The sequence below is a fragment of the Mastomys coucha genome, unplaced genomic scaffold (genome assembly GCF_008632895.1).
Source record: "Mastomys coucha isolate ucsf_1 unplaced genomic scaffold, UCSF_Mcou_1 pScaffold15, whole genome shotgun sequence".
Taxonomy (NCBI): Eukaryota; Metazoa; Chordata; class Mammalia; order Rodentia; family Muridae; genus Mastomys; species Mastomys coucha.
The window spans coordinates 104238792-104255778 of NW_022196897.1; the positions used below are offsets into that span (position 1 = coordinate 104238792).

Consider the following 16987-nt stretch of genomic DNA (forward strand, 5'->3'; position numbering starts at 1 on the left):
AAAAAAAAAAAAAAGCAAAAGCAAAAAACTGAGCAGGGTATGGATTCACATCCCATCACTCAGGAGGCAGTGATAGGCGGATCTCTGAGTTTTAGGCTAGCTTGGTCTACAGAGCTTGTTCCAGGACAGAACGGCTCTGTTATACAGAGAAACCCTGTCTCAGAAAAAAAAAAAAAAAAATTGGGGGGAGGGGGAAATTTTAAAAATAAATAAATATAGATATGTTTTACACTTTAATTTCTTTTAAAAGCCTACTAAACCAATATTATTGAAAGATATCAGGGGATCTTTACCATATACAGAGAATAATGTGATTCAAGAATAAGCCTTCAATAGAATTCTAAAGTAGGAAAAACTATTTATGACTAGGAAAGATATAGATCAGTTAGTAGATTGCATGCCTAGCATTCATGGAAGGCTTGGGTTCAGTCCCCAGCACTGCATGAACCAAGTATAATAATATATACCTATAATTCAGGAGATGGAGTTAGGACATGAGAACCTACACTCCAGGGCTGTCCACAGCTACATATGACTTTGACACCAGTATATGCTATGTAAGGATGAAGAAGAAATAACAGAAGAGAGAAAAAAAAAATCTTTTTTGTTTCTCCTTAGTTGGTCTCCCATTTTTGGACAATCCTTGCAGGAAGATTAACAAGCTCAGCTTTCAGTCTCTGTTAGATGGTAAGTTCTAAATATTTAAACCTCTAAATTTTGTTGGAAATTTATAGGTATAACAATGTCCTTAAAATGTGTTTTGAGCTGGGCAGTGGTGGTGTATGCTTTAATCCCAGCACTTGGGAGGCAGAGGCAGGTGGATTTCTGAGTTCAAGGCTAGCCTGGTCTACAGAGTGAGTTCCAGGACAACTGGGGCAGTGGTGGCACACGCCTTTAATCCCAGCACTTGGGAGGCAGAAGCAGGCAGATTTCTGAGTTCAAGGCCAGCCTGGCCTACAGAGTGAGTTCCAGGACAGGCAGGGCTACACAGAGAAACCCTGTCTCAAAAAAACAAAAAAAAAAGATTTATTTGTTTTATATATGTGAGTACATTGTCACTGTCTTCAGACACACCAGAAGAGGGCATCAGATCCCATTACAGATGGTTGTGAGCCACCATGTAATTGCTGGGAATTGAACTCTGGGCCTCTGGAAGAGCAGTCAGTGCTCTTAACCACTGTGCCATCTCTCCAGCCCTAAGTAGATTTTAAAAGAAATTATTATATTACCCCTAGATATTGAATAATGATAAATAATAGTTTGAAATTATATTTGAAATTAGTACTATGTGTACTTAGTCTATACCACATATGTATATTACTTAAATCAGTGCTGTAAGCAGATATTATTTTCTGTTTTACCAGTTAGGAAAGTACAGATCAGAAAAATTAAGTGTTGTGTTTATAGATAATATATAGTATACATAGATAGTAAAGAGAGACTGGCTTTGAACTCAGAAATATACTCTGTTAAAATTTATGCTTTCGCTGGTCGGTGGTGGCACACGCCTTTAATCTCAGCACTTGGGAGGCAGAGGCAGGCTGATTTCTGAGTTTGAGGCCAGCCTGGACTACAGAGTGATTTCCAGGACAGCCAGGACTATACAGAGAAACCCTGTCTCGAAAAACCAAAAAAAAAAAAAAAAAAGTATGCTTTCACCAAAAAATTGTTATATATGCTTAGGCTTAAAGTTTTATAGAATGGCTTATATAAGTGCATATGTTATGGTTATATTTGAAAATAAAAAATTTTTAAAAAATATGCATCTAGTTTGAAAATGTTTCTTTTATAATATGCATGCCTTATTAAAATGATGAATAAATAATACCATTATTTTTATTTTTTCCTTACTTAGAAGATAAGGCTCCTCCATCCTCCCGTTTAGTTCATAAGCTTATTTTTCAGTATATTGAGGAACAGGAATCCTGGAAGAAGAAATGCACTGCACAGCATGAGGTACCCCAGGTAAAGTTGAGTGAGGCTTTTCAAGAAACTCTTGCACTATTAGTCACAAATAGCAGAACTGAAATCCTACATATATAATAATCTCCTGAAATCATAAATATATTCAGTTGCCCACGTTTTGGGAATTATAATACTCACTAAACCTCAAGAAGTTTTCTTTGTGCCTGCATTCGTGTGTGTTGAGCACTAGGATTAAAGGCATATGCCACTACTACCCATTTTATTTTTCCAAGTTCACATTCAAAATAATGTGAGTGTTGTTCTCTAATTTTGTTTTGAGATCGTGTCTGTATAGCCTAGTTTGACCTGTAGCCAAGGTTAACCATAAACTTTGGTCTAATTGTCTGCTGTTCCCCAGTGCTGGGATTACAGATACACACTACTATTCCTGATTTATGCAGTGCTGGATATCAAACCCTGGGCTTTGTGCAGAGTAGGCCCAGGCTTTTTTTTTTTTTTTTAGAATTATTTATTTATTTTCTAAGTATATGGTAGCTGTCTTTAAACATAACAGAAGAGTGCATAGGATCCCATTACAAATGGTTTTGAGCCACTGTGTGATTGCTGGGAATTGAACTCAGGACCTCTGGAAGAGCAGCCAGTGCTCTTTCTTAACTGCTGAGCCATCTCTCTAGCCCCAACTTTTTTTTTTAAGTTGTATTTTTTTATTTTATATATATATAAGTGTTTTTCCTGTATATGTCTGAACCAAATGTGTGCATTGCCTGACGATGCCAGAAGATGGCATCAGAGTCCTCTTAAACCGGCATTACAGATGATTGTTTACCATCATGGGGATGTAGGATTTGAACCCAGGTCCTCTGAAAATGCAACCTTAACTACTGAGTCACTCTCTAGCCACTAGACCTGAACTAACTGAGCTACATCCCTAAACCACAAAATAAATGTTTTCAGTTATGACCTTTTCATACACACACACACACACACACACACATATACACACACTTACAAAGTCTGTTTGTTTTTTTCTAGATGCTTCAAGAACTCTCATTGGTAGTGAACCGTTGTCGGCTTCTTGGAGAGGAGATAGAATTTTTAAATCGATGGGGGCCAAATTATAGTCTAATGCATATAAATGTGAATAATACTGAGTGAGTATATCCAGTTCCCTGGATCTGTTATAATAAAGTAGTATAAGTCGAGTGGATTTGAATAGTAGAAACATAATTGACTTAATGTTCTGGAAGCTACAAGTTTGAAATCAATATTAGTAGGGATGATGACTGCTATCCATTGAGAGACAGTCTCAAACAAAAGGTTAAAGGTGCCTGAGGATCTGTACCCACTATGCCTACCTTCAGCCATGCTGTGAGTGTGCGTTCTTGCGCAATCACCCCCTCTCCTGAGCAAGTAACTATTACAGTGTCTTGCTCCAGATGTTTTACCTTCTTTTCTGTTTGATAAGGACAAGAAATTATAGCCACCTAAGTTTCTTATGCAAGTATAAAAGAAAAATCTGTTTTTAATTGTATCTGTCTTTTATAGATTGAAGCTTTTATTCTCCAATTCTGCAGCATTTGCAAAGTTTGAGATAACTTTGTCTTCCTCGGCCCATTATCCCTTGGTCCCACTACCGTTCACCATTCAAAATCACCTTGGGAAGACTGGGTAAGTAACCATTCAGCTCGATAAGAGTTCCAGCTACTTTTGTATTCTTCTTATTTCATTCTAAAGGACCTTGAAAGTGTCAGCAAATACATTGCGAGTGTGTCACTTGTTTTTTACTTCCTTTTCCAGTATTTGTTCTTTTAAAGTCAGTGGTCTTATTACTGTCTTCAGTAGATGCTGGAGTTCCCTCTTTTATGATGGCTTCAGTTTTTCAACACTTCTCTGTAAATGGAACCGGAGATGTAGCTCAGTGGTAGCATGCATAAAGGCTTGGGTTGCATTCTCAGTACAATATACATCAACCATAGTGTGCTGCACACCTGTAATCCCAGCCACTTTAGAGGAAGAGGGAGCAGGATCAGAAGTTCAAACTCATCCCATTAGACCATGATCTATTTTATAACTTTTTTGATGATACTGTGACATAGATAGAAGCTGTACTTTAATTCATTAGAAAACAACAGTTTAGGATTTTGTAGCTGGAGACCAGATGGCTCAGTTGGTAAAGAGCCTGCCACACAAGCACGAAGACCTGTGATCCCATCCCTAGCATACAGGTAAAATCAGGGTGAGGTGGTACATACCCATAACACCAGTTCTGGGAAGGGTTGAGCTAACAAGAACCTGAGAATCACTAGCCAGCCAGTCTAGCCAATCAATGAAAGACCTGTCTTAAAAAATAAGTTGGAAAGCAACTAAGGAAAACATAGTTTGTCTACCTTGGTGTACACCCACACAGGAACACACATGTGTATGCATGCACAAACACAAAAACAGAGTGGGGATTATGGAAGGGGCTGGAGAGATGGCTCAGTAGTTGAGAGTGCTTGCTGTTCTTCCAGAAGTCCTGGGTTTAGTTCCTAGCACTCACATAGTGGTGGCATATTAGAATCGACAGCATGCTAAAAAAGTATAGCAGCCTACAGCCATCTGTAACTCTAACTCCAGGGGACTCACTGCCCTCTTCTGCATGGCTCCAGCACCTGCCCTCACATGTCCCCAGTCCTATTACACATAGTTAAACAAATTTTTTTTTTCTTTTTAAGCAATTAGGGATATTGAAGATATAGCCAAGTGGTAGAATGCTTGCCTAGCATGTACAAAGGCCTATGTTTAATCTCCAACAACAACAAAAAGACCAACTAATCAGGATTTTTTACATTAGAATTGGTTATTTAGCCTTATTTTAGAATATAGTTTCAAGTAAAGTTCTGCTTATTTCCAGAAGTATACATTTGTGCTTCCTAGGAACCTAAGAGGTAGTATCCAAGGACATGAGTAACCCTGAATTGGAGAGAGGTAGAAGTTTTTCAGAGAAATTAATAAACATACCCTTTTGTCTTTTCTAGCCACGATGAAATCGCTGCCATTATCTCTAAAGTGCCCTTAGAGGAAAACTACCTGAAGAATGTAGTCAAGCAGATTTACCAAGATCTACTTAAGGACTGAAATCTTTGCTGTAAAACCCACAGATCACAGCTGTAACAACCAAGAAAAAAAATTTATTTACCCAGGCATAGAGGCAAACTCTTGTAATCCCAGGATTCCAGTGAGAGAAGATCAAAGCCAGCCTAGGCTGTCTAGGAGACCTGGTTGAAAAACAAAATACTTCATCAGGGTCAATATTGATGTTTATCCTTTGTCTTAACATCATATAAAACTAGCAAAATTCCTCCTGATGATATCATAGTTAATTGTATCATTAGTTTTAAAATACTTAGTTCAAAATGACAAGGCCTCAAATAACATGTTAAACACTTGCTATTATCCTTATACCCAAGATTAAATGATCAAACATGTGAGAAATTTCCCAAAGTAACTTGTTGAAAGAACATTTATCTTGTGTGTATAAAGCCCTATGTTTAATGCCACAAAAAAAAAAAAACAATTTTTAAAAAAAGTCTTTCCTTAATACATCCTCTAAGGGGTGACATTTATGAGGAGGTAAAACACAAAGATCAGTCATTTCCTCTTATCTAGAGCTGTGTATTTATGCTTTCGCCTAGCAGTTATGTCTAGAGTAGAAACACTTCTCTCACCTTCTGTTAGTACATACTGTGGCCGCAGCTATGCAGATTGAGCAGGAAGACCACATGGTCTCAAGACTGTCAACATAGGGGTGAGATTTGTCTCAATAAAACCAGCAGAATATATCTATCCACAAGCTATTCGTCCTTCTCCATTTCAGAAATGCTGTTTAAAAAAAACACTCAGCTGTTGGAGTGGTTCCCATCTTTTCATGAGTGTCTTGGTATTTTCTTTACAATGTTTATTAATATTTTCCCTTTCTAATGTATATTCTTTTTATTTCTAATGTGTACTCTTTCTATGAAAATATCATTCATTTTGGCCTGATATATTATGTAAATATAAAATGTTTTTGTATTTGTGATGTATGTGGTAATGAAATAATATGCCTTCAGTGTAGGTCATTTCCTTCTCTATAAAGAATGCTTTACAGCAAGATTTTCAATCATTTTTTTAATAATGAAATTTAAACAATATGATACTACAATACTAGTTTCTCACAATCATTAACAACTATTACTTTCTGAAACCACACTTTTACTCATATACAAGAACAATATATAAATTAACAGTATTGTCTCTGAGATAGACAAATGTGAAAGGACTTTCCCCTCATGCTAGTCAAATCCTAATCATGGTAACTTTTGTTTCTTTTATATTTAATTCTAAACTATGTTTACATTTTTAATTTATCTTAAATTTTTACTTTTTATATCATAGTAAAGTCCTTTTAGTCCCAAAAATATTTTTATTTTATTTTTTTGAAAGTTTTTATTTATAGTCTATATATCAAAAGATTACACACTCTAGTGGCTTTCAGAAGTCATCACAAAACTCTTTTGACTTAAAAACTAAGCCAAGATACCCATAAAAAACTTGTTAAGTCATCAGTATGATTTGTTTCCTATGAAATTTAATTCATCCTTTTTCTTATATATCTAAAAATTAGAAGTTTTCTTTTATTTTTTCTTAAACTTGAAAAAACTGCTCCAAGAAAGAATTTCTCTCATAATGATGGTGTCTGGGGTTTTTTTGCTTTGAATAATGTAATTATGTTTTTTTTTATTTTTTTATTAGATATTTTCTTTATTTACATGTCATATATCTCCTTAACCAATTTCCCCTCTAAAAAAAGAAAAAAGTAAAATAAAATAAAAACAACAAAAAAAAAAACCCTGTTCCCTCCCCCCTCCCCTGTAATTATGTTTATATAGGTGTTTGTGTTTTTTTTAATATTTAGAGTTTTGGCAATCTTCATATTTTCTAAGTTTTTTTCTATTTTTCATTTTAAAGGACTTTTTTTCATTATTAAAATACATTGATTACTTGTAATCCTTTATAATTAATATCTCTATTAAGAGTATTCTGTAGTGGGGCTGGAGAGGTGGCTCAGCAATTAGTACCTGTTGTGCTGAACGGCTTTAATACAGCTTTAATCTCGGGAAGCAGAGGCCGATGAATCCCTGATTTCAAGGCTGGCCTGGTTTATAGAAGGAGTTCCAGGACAGGGCTACACAGAGAAACCCTGTCTCGGAGAGGAGAAGGAAAAAAAAAACACTTGCTGCTCTTGTAGAGTTGGTTCCCAATACCTGTGGGGCAGTGGTCTGTTCAGGCAACTTGGGCCCAGTCTGGAACTCCGTAGCCCCAGTGGACAATAATTTCTGCCTGCAAGGAATGGAAGGAGTTCGGCCACACCTCTTGGAACCCTGGCTCCTGTTTCAGTCCTAACCCCCCCACCCCGCAGAGCAGACCCCCACCCCCACCCCCGCAGGAGATGTGTGTTCTGTCACATAGACTATGGCCCAAGCTCCCAGCATTCTAGCTGGACCCTACCCCCAACAGCTGACCACAGCTAGATATGCGCCGCCCCACAGACAGGTAGCCCCACCTCACAATATAAGGGGTGGTTTGCCCCCTCCTGTCTCTCTTGCTCTCTTGCTTGCTTTCCTGCTCTCTTCCTCTCTTGCCCCCTTTTCTTCTCTTCTCTTTCCTCTCCTTTCTTTGTCTTCACATGGTCATGGCTGCTTCTTTTCTCTTTCCTATAATAAAATATCTCATGATTATGCATTGCATCCATTTAACTAACACGTATTGCAGCCCCAGCAGCAGCAGCGTCAGGACACTGGCCCGCAAATACCCACTTGATAGCTCATACCTGTCTATACCTCCAGTTCTAGCTCATCCAATACTTCTTCTAGTCTCAATGAGCACTGGGCACGCACAAGGCACACATGCATACACTGGCTAAAACGATCATACACATGAAATAAAAATGAGTCTTTTTTATTTTTTTAAGGGTATTTTTGCCTAGTGTTGTGGTGCAGATCTTTAATCCTAGCATTCAGGAGGCAGAGGCAGGTGGATCTCTGAATTCAAGAGACCAGCCTAATCTACAGAACCTAGTCCCAGGATATCTAGGGCTATACAGAGAAACCCTGTCTCCAAAAAAAAAAAAAAAAAAAAAAAAGCAAAAAAACTCCACCTTTTAGGTGGTTGTTGGTACAGATCTGTATGTAATTCTAATTGTTTGGGATACTAAAGAAGACATGTCATATGTTTAAGGCTAATATGAACTACAAAAGTAATTTTTGGACCAGCCTGGGAAACTTAGTAAGACTCAATCTTAAAGAGTAAAAAGAGGACAGTGATAGAGCACTACCCTAGCAGGCACGCACACACAACACCTATGTTTAACCTTCAGTATTACCAAAAAGAAAAGGGAAAATATGTTAGTCTTTCGAGGTAGCACAAATCTGTAGTGTCTGTACTTGAAGCCTCACAGGTCATCTTTAGCTACATCGCAAGTGTGATGCCAGCCTGGATACAAAAGGTGCTGTCTCAAAAATTAAATAATAAGAATTAAAAGCTTGATGGCGTTAGTGATTTAACTTATTTGTTAGAATGCTTCTCTAGTACAGGAGACCTTAAATTCGATTCCAAACCCTGCAAAATAAAACCAAGGCTTTAGTTCATAGAGAGTTTTTCAGGGTCAGCCTGGACTACATTAGATCCTGTCTCAAATAACAAGAACAAAGGAGGAAATGGGGAAAGAATTAGAAGCTCAGCTGAGAATGGTCGCCCATTCCTATAATCCCAACACTCAGGAAGCAGAAGCAGTAGGGTCTCATAGTGAGATCTTTCTGAGAAAAAGGACGCATTGAAATGGCCCAGCAGGTAAGGGCATATGCTCCCAGGTCTAATGACTTAAGTTTGGTCTCTGAAATACACATGGTTCAAAGGAAGAACCAATAATTTCTCTCTCTCTCTCTCTTTTTTTTTATTTAAAAAGGCAGAAGAGTGATGATTTCAGTTAAGAGTTACAACTAGGGAGGAGGAGGAATAAAATATGGACTGTAGAAAGTTAATTAAAAATTAAAAAGAAGAGTTACAACTGACTGCCTTATGCTTTAGAGATAGTTCAGGTGTTAAGAGCATTAGCTGCTCTTGTAGAAAGACCTGAGTTCAATCCAAGAGACCAGCCTGATCTACAGAACATATAGTCCCAGGTTCTGTCGTGGCTTGCAGCTTCCTGTAACAATTGTTCCAAGGGATAAAGTATTGTGCCATGGCAGAATGGTAATTCTATAAGTCAAAGGAACTTCAGTTGTCCTTGACAGTTCTCCCATTCCCCTGCCTCCTAATTGATAGCAATAGAGCTGCTTGCACAGAACTCCCATAAGTAAACCCCAACTTGTTTATTTAGACCACCCTCTCTACACATACTTATTTTTATATTTGAAGGGTCTGGTTTGGTTTGGTTTGGTTTCTATCCTGAGACATGGGAGCCCAGGAAGCACACAGCTCTGATGTAGGACAGTGTCCCAATGGGATGACATCCTGAGACACTGGAGCTCAGGAACCACACAGCTCTCAAAGCCTGCACGGAGGCATTGCAGCTCCCATGGGAGGGTATCCCCAGCTAAGTAGTTCAGGAGCTTCAGCCTCCCTCCCCCTCTTTAGTGTTTCAGCTCCTAGGAGAAGGTATCTCCAGCTGAGCTCAGGAGCCTTAGCCCTGATCCATTACTCTGCTTCTAACCTCCTAAAGTGCTTCTTGGCTTCTTCCCATAAGAGAGTTACACTAGGCAGCCAATACCATAAAAGATTTATTGGAGGGTCCAGCGAGGGGAGGGATGAATCCAAGAGTGGCTGCCTCTGCTCCTGGGAGAGGAAAGAAGGGCACTGGACAAGGGGCGGGGGGCAGCTTATATAGGATTTCATAGGAGGCGGAGTTTTTCAGGGCAGAGATTTCCAGATTTCACAGTTGGTGAGAGTTCAAGTCCTGGGCTTGGGGAGCTCAGGGATAGGTGGGTTTACCTGTTCAAGTTTGGTGGGTTTTTGTGGGAAGCTCAGAGATTGGTAGGTTTTCTGGGTCAGGGATCGGTGGCTTTTTTTCACCCTCTTTTTCCTGCATCAGGCTCATGGATTAGGACTGGAAGTCCTTCCCAGCTACAGGTGGCTCTGGCTGAGGTGCCATCTCTGTGGAGCGACTCAGAGAGGCTGGAGAGACGTTGCCACTGTGGACAGCTCCTGTGGCGCTAATTCATGAAGTTCATAGGCTGAGGCAGGAAAGGCGCCACCACCATGGACAGCTCCTACGACTGTACCTCTAGATAGTAGCTGGCAGAATTGGCAAAGGGTGTGTTGCCACTGTGGAAAGTTCCTCATGACAGCAGCAGAGTGAGCCATGGCTGTTTGACTGTTTGCTGGCATTTTGACAGCTCATATTGAGGCATCTTATGGGTAATGATAGGTTAGGGCAGGAAGAAGGAGCTAGCAACTGCTTTGACAGCTTGCCCAGGGTCTACATCTGGTACATACCAAGTCGGAGGCCGGCCTGGGCTATACAAAATCCTATTTCAAATACAGAGACTGGGGATTTAATTCAGGAGAGAGTTCATCTAGCATGCACCAAACCCTGGGTTTGATCCTAAGCATTTGTACAAACTTAATGTGGTACACACCTGTAATCCCACCGCTCTGAAGTAGAGGCAAGACTATCAAACAAAAGTCATTCTTGGCAATAGAGCAAGTTTAGGCTATATGAGGCTATCTTTATAAAAAACTCTCAAACCTATAACCACAGTGGTTATACTTTTGTCATTCAGCTGCCTTGTCAAATTCTTCCAGACCATAGCCATCGCCCGCTACTCCCTATTCACAAACTGTGATTTGAGCAAACACATTAGAGAGCAAATGTAGCAAGGCTTGTGTTGACCCAGAATTCCTAATGAAAAAAATTAAGAGGCCAAGTGTCGTTTTTAAACAAAATCTCAGTTGTATACAAGAGATTATCCCAGTTGAGCAATGGTGGCACGCACCTTTAATCCCAGCACTTGGGAGGCAGAGGCAGGTTCATTTCTGAGTTCGAAGCCAGCCTGGTCTACAGAATGAGTTCCAGGACAGCCAGGGCTACATACCAAGTCGGAGGCCGGCCTGGACTATACAAGATCCTATTTCAAACAGAGGCTGTGGGGATAAAAGGGGTGGGAGGTTGGTTAGCTACTTAGCTAGTTATTTTTTCATTGCTACTGTAACAGGGCTCCAGACCTTAGCACAACTGATACCTTCATACAATAAGAACAATAATGATGTTTTTAGGTTGATTCATACAAATTATGAAAGTGAGTTTTTTGTTTTTGCTTTTTTTTTTTTTTTTTTTTTTTTTTTTTTTTGGTTTTTCAAGACAGGGTTTCTCTGTATAGCCCTGGCTGTCCTGGAACTCACTCTGTAGACCAGGCTGGCCTCGAACTCAGAAATCCGCCTGCCTCTGCCTCCCAAGTGCTGAGATTAAGGGCGTGAGCCACTGCTCGATGAAAGTGTTTTAAATACAGAACTTTAGATTCATCAAATTAGGATAGTGGGGTACTTTTTCTGAGGTTGCAAAACAGAAATGATTAGACACTGTGAATGTAATTCCTACCTGACAGTTCTGATTATTATTCTTTCTTTTTAAAGATTTATTTATTTTATGTATGTAAGTAAGTACACTGTAGCTGTCTTCAGACGCACCAGAAGAGGGTGTCAGATCTCATTACAGGTGGTTGTGAGCCACCATGTGGTTGCTGGGATTTGAACTCAGTACCTTTGGAAGAACAGTCAGTGCTCTTAACCACTGAGCCATCTCTCCAGCCCCCATTATTCTTTTTTTTTAAAGATTTATTTTATGTGTATGAGTACACTGTACCTGTACAGATGGCTGTAAGCCATCATGTGGCTGCTGGGAATTGAACTTAGGACCTCTGCTTACTGCGGCCTTGCTCGCTCCAGCATAATACACTGTAGCTGTCTTCAGACACACCAGAAGAGGTCGTCCATCTCATTTCGGGTGGTTGTGAGCCACCATGTGGTTGCAGGGATCCCAACTCAGGACCTTTGGAAGAGCAGTCAGTGCTCTTACCCACTGAGCCATCTCGCCAGCCCCCTGATTATTATTCTTATTGTATGTAGTTAATTGGTACTAGAGAAATTGGACTTTTATTGGATTATAAAAGAGAGACATTGGGATAATTTTTTTTGGTTTTGTTTTTGTTTTTTCGAGACAGGGTTTCTCTGAGTAGTTCTGGCTGTCCTGAAACTCACTCTGTAGACCAGGCTGGCCTCGAACTCAGAAATCCACTTGCTTCTGTCTCCCAAGTGCTGGGATTAAAGGTGTGCACCACCACCGCCCAGCTTTTTTTTTTTTAAACATGTTTTTGTTGTCGTCCTCATCTCCAGAAATCTATCCTTTGATGTAACATAGTGTAAGGATAAAATTCAAATTTTGTCCACTTTAAAGCCCTCACAATCAGCTCTGGTGGCACACACCTGTAGAGGGAGGAAAAAAACCCAGCTACATGGGAGTCTGAGGCAGGAAGATTCAAGGTTTTAACGTCACCCTGGGAAATTTATCCAGAGAAACTTATCTAAGGTGTCTCTCAAAATATATGTCAAGAATGGTGGCTTTTTTGTGTAACCCCAGACGTTGGGGATCTGAGTCTAACCTGGGTTACAAAGAACCTGCCTCAAAAATAATTAACTAGGGCTGAAGAGATGGCTCAGCAGTTAAGAGCACTGACTGCTCTTCCAGAGGTCCTGAGTTCAATTCCCAGCAACCACAAGGTGGCTCACAACCGTCTGTAATGGAATCTGATGCCTTCTTCTGGTGTGTCTGAAGACAGCTACAGTGTATTTATATTAAATATAGGTAATTTTCAGCTGGGCCTGCAGCTAAGTTGTTGAAGTGTTTGTGTGGCATACATACAATCCCGGGGTTCAATCTTCAACACAGAACACAGTAATGTCCCAGCACAGGAAACAAAGGTGGGAAAAGGATTAAGGTCATTCTTAGCACGAAGAGTTTGAGGAGTATGAGATCTTGTCTGAAAACACCTAGATGTATAACAAGAAAAATACAAAGTTCCTGGCAAACTACACAAACCTTTACTCAATTTTGCGCCTGCTTTTCTGGAGTCCTAGTAACCACTACAAAGCGAGAGGAAATAAAAAACACTAGAGAATGAGTTATTTCACTTTCGTTTTTGGTAGTTTTATAAATGTATGTATTTAGATTTTATCTATCGGCCCCGACGCCCGCCCAAATAAAAGTTTGTTTGTTTTTTCCACCTCGCTGATTCTCACACTGATTTTCTAGTCGCTGGCTCCGTTTGCAGGTTTTATCTTTATTCCAGCTTCTTCGCCTCTGCCGCCCAGAGAGACCAGGAAAACACCTGGTTCTAAACCACAACATCCCAGCAGCCTAAGAACAGCACTCTGACAAAACGGCTCCGCGCGAAGACCTTTCCGACTCGTGTCCACTCCCGGAGTGCAAGAATGTTTGCAGAGGTGCTTCCGCAGCAATGCATTCTGGGTTATGTAGTCCTGCGCTGTTCACATCGTCTTTGCAGGTTTGTAGTCCTCAGTCAGGTAACAAGAAAGGCCTGGTCAGAACAGTCATAAAGGAAGGGAAGAGTGATAGACGACATCCCTCGGCTTCAAAACCGTCCGGCACGTTCGTCAGGTTCGCGGCAGAAGCGGAAGTAGGTGGAAGGCGGGTCGAAGAAAGGCGTGATGACGTTGCGGCGATACGAGCGTGAGGATTTGGCGGGATTTCTGAAAGTCGCACGCCCCGCGCAGATCCGCGCCTGGGCAAAGCCGAGGCGTCCCCGGAAGTGTGGCTAGGAGGACTCCGATTTTTCTCAAGACTTTCGTAGAAGACCTGACGGAGGAGTTAGGAGGTGCGTTCGAGCCGGGTGACGGGAGGGAACGAGCGTGGTGTGTGCAGAGCCGACTGCCGGGAGGAGCGAGCGGCCCACGGCTGCGGGACAGGTAAGTGTGAGGCGCCGGCGCACCCCTCCCACGGCCGCTCGCCTGCCTGGGCCAGCTCAGGCCAGGGCGCCCGGAGCCAGCTTTGTGGGTCCCCTCTACGCTGAGAAACCCAGAAAGGGAAGCAAGGCGACCAACCGACCGTTGTGGAGAAAACCGACCTGTACTGCAAGCCTTTGTTTTGAGACCTGAGCTCACGACCGGGCTGTGCTCGAACTGCCGCCCTCAGTCTCCCAAATGCTGGAATTTACAAACTTTCAGGTTCACGTCTGTGGTCCCGACGCCGGAAGCTGAGATCCAGAGAAAAAATGCTCACAGCTGTTAAACAGTAGGACCAGGGCTAACAGATTCGTGGTTACTTTAAAGTGAGTGTAGTGGCTGGTGTCTCTGGATACTGAAGTAGGAGCCCTAGAGTTCAAAGATTGCATAAGCAAAAGAGTAGTAAAGATTGAAAAATATAACACACATTTCTAAAGAGAACCCTGGCTAGATGATTGACACCTGTATAATCCTAGCACTTGGGAGAGACAGGAGGGTGACAGTTTCAAGACCATCCTGAGCTACAAATGGAAGAGCTGTCTCAGAAAAAGTGAAAAATGAAGTGCAGGGGCTGAAAGGAAAGTGGCTCAGCCGCTAAGAGCACTTATTGCTCTTGCCAAGGAACTGAGTTCAGTTCCCAACACCCACATGATGGCTTACAGCCAGCCATAACTCCAGTTCCAGGAGATCCAGTGCCGACTTCTGACCTCAGATAACCAGGCAAGCATGCGATACACATACACGTATGCAGGCAAGATACTCATGCACAAAAAATAAATCTAAAAGGAACTTTCGAGAAATAATAAAGTGAAGTATAAAATATAAAGATGTATAAAATACAAGTGTATGCATGAGTTATTGCAAAATGAATATATCTATATAATCACTAATAGGCTGTTACCATGCTAGGAACCTCCCGTTATCCTTCCTGGTTTTAGTATTTCCTCCTCACCCTGCTGGCTAAACAGTGATTTCTAAAACTGTTCACTAAAATGGCCTACCTTTAAAAAAACATTATTTAGGCAGAGTCTGATTTTGTAACCCAGGAGCTAGTTTGGAACTCAGGGTCTTATTGTCGCTGCCTTGTAGGTGCTGGGACTACTGGAGAGTGCCACTGGTTTTGTTTGTTTTGTTTATTTTTTTGGTCAAGGATCTTGCATTTTAGCAAAAGCTGACCTTGAACTTACCATCCTGACTCTGCTGCTCTAGCTCATCTTTGCCTGTTTTTAAATTTCATGTAAATCTGCCAGTGGTATTGAATGTTACACATGGTTGCCAACACTTGATTTTTTAAATAGTTTATATGCATTTGTGTTTTGTCTTCATGTATGTCTGTGTGAGGGTGTCAGATCTTGGAGTTATAGACAGTTGTGACCTGTCATGTGGATGCTGGGAATTGAACCCCGGTCCTCTAGAAGAGCAGCCAGTGCTCTCAACCACTGAGCCATCTCTCCAGTTCCAGCACTTGATATTTTATGTAGTATGTTATGAACTTGGGAATGGGTGTAGGGCTGCTTTTTAAGATAATCTAACTATGCAGCCCAGTCTGCACTTGAATTTATGGTAGTCTTCCTGCCTCTCAGTCTCCTAAGTGCTGTGACAATCATGGGCCTCCATATTTTATTTTTTATTTTTTTATTTTTTTTATTTTTTGGTTTTTCAAGACAGGGTTTCTCTGTGTAGCCCTGGCTGTCTTGGAACTCCCTCTGTAGACCAGGCTGCCCTTGAACTCAGAAATCCTCCTGCCTCTGTCTCCCAAGTGCTGGGATCAAGGTGTGCGCCACCAGTGCCCAGCTTCCTCTTGTGGTTTCAATTCTCCTGATTACTGATGAGATTGTGTGTTTGTTCGTTGTTTTGGTTGTGGAGATATCCCCTCTAGAATCTGATTTCTATTGTTGTCGTCCTTTTTTTTTTTTTTAAGATTTTTATTTTATTTATTTTATGTATGTGAGTACATGGTAGCTGTACAGATGGTTGTGAGCCTTCATGTGGTTGTTGGGAATTGAATTTCAGACCTCTGCTCACTCCAGTCGGCCCCGCTCAATCAGTCCCTGCTCCCTCCGGACCGAAGATTTATTTACCATTATAAATAAGTACACTGTAGCTGTCTTCAGGCGTATCAGAAGAGGGTGTCAAATCTCATTACAGGCGGTTGTGAGCCACCATGTGGTTGCTGGGATTTGAACTCAAGAAGAGCAGTCAGTATTCTTACCCGCTGAGCCATCTCTCCAGCCCCTTTTTTTCTCATTTGAATGAGTTCTTTGTTTGTATTTTGATTATCTACCTCTGATTATGTATATAGCAAATAATTTCTCTACAGTTTTGATTTTTTTTTTTTGAGATAGGTAATCCATGCTAATCTCAAACTTGTTATACAATAGAGGATGGTCTTGAATTTCTAGTCTCCCTATCTACTTCCTAAATGCTGGGATTATAGACATGACTACCATGCCTGGTTTTATGCACTGCATAGCATCAAACTCAGGACTTGGTGCATGTTAGGCAAACACTACCAGTTGATCTACACCCCAAAGCCCAAAGTTGTAAGCTTAAATGCAGTCAGAGCTAAGGGTTTATTTCAGTAGTTCCGTAACCTGTCCAGGTACCTGCGTTCCATCTTCATCGCTGACAGTAAGATAAATACACTCAGTTTCTCGTCTGCTTTGTGGTACTGAGGATGCACCCAGGTGCCTCTTTTTCATATGCTAGACAAGGACTGTACCACAGGCTGTCATATTTCCAGCCTGCATTTTCTTTTTTTTTTTTTTTTTTTTTTTTTTTTTTTTTTTTTTTTTTTTTTTTTTTTTTTTAAAGAATTATTTTATTTCATTTTTATGTGTATGAGTACACTGTAGCTGTACAGATGACTGTGTTCGACCATGTGTGTGGCTGCTGTTGATCTCAGGACCTCTGCTCAGGCTGGCTTCGGCCCCCGCTGGCTCTGGCGTAATTTTCTACAGCTGTCATCAGACGCACCAGAAGAGGGCGTCCGATCTCATTGTGGGTGGTTGTGAGCCACCATGTG

General features: G+C 40.9%; 2 protein-coding genes across 12 annotated transcripts in view; both read left to right on the forward strand.

Moving 5' to 3' along the window:
* Positions 1-6058, forward strand: part of Knl1 (kinetochore scaffold 1) — a 63464-nt gene extending 57406 nt beyond the window's left edge. For 7 of the 8 annotated variants that reach the window (XM_031371492.1, XM_031371488.1, XM_031371491.1 and 4 more), the window contains exons 22-26: positions 619-687; positions 1856-1965; positions 2959-3077; positions 3472-3594; positions 4944-6058. In XM_031371492.1, the coding sequence (XP_031227352.1) occupies positions 619-687; positions 1856-1965; positions 2959-3077; positions 3472-3594; positions 4944-5043 (521 nt within the window). In that variant the 3' untranslated portion in view covers positions 5044-6058. The remainder of the gene's footprint in view (positions 1-618; positions 688-1855; positions 1966-2958; positions 3078-3471; positions 3595-4943) is intronic. The other variant, XM_031371487.1, reaches the window with a different exon arrangement.
* A 7616-nt stretch (positions 6059-13674) lies between these two features.
* Positions 13675-16987, forward strand: part of Rad51 (RAD51 recombinase) — a 21212-nt gene continuing 17899 nt past the window's right edge. For 2 of the 4 annotated variants that reach the window (XM_031371497.1, XM_031371499.1), the window contains exon 1: positions 13675-13835. The gene's annotated coding sequence lies outside the window, so the exon portion shown is untranslated. Of the gene's footprint in view, positions 13927-16987 lie in introns of all 4 variants that reach the window. The other 2 variants (XM_031371495.1, XM_031371496.1) reach the window with 2 other exon arrangements.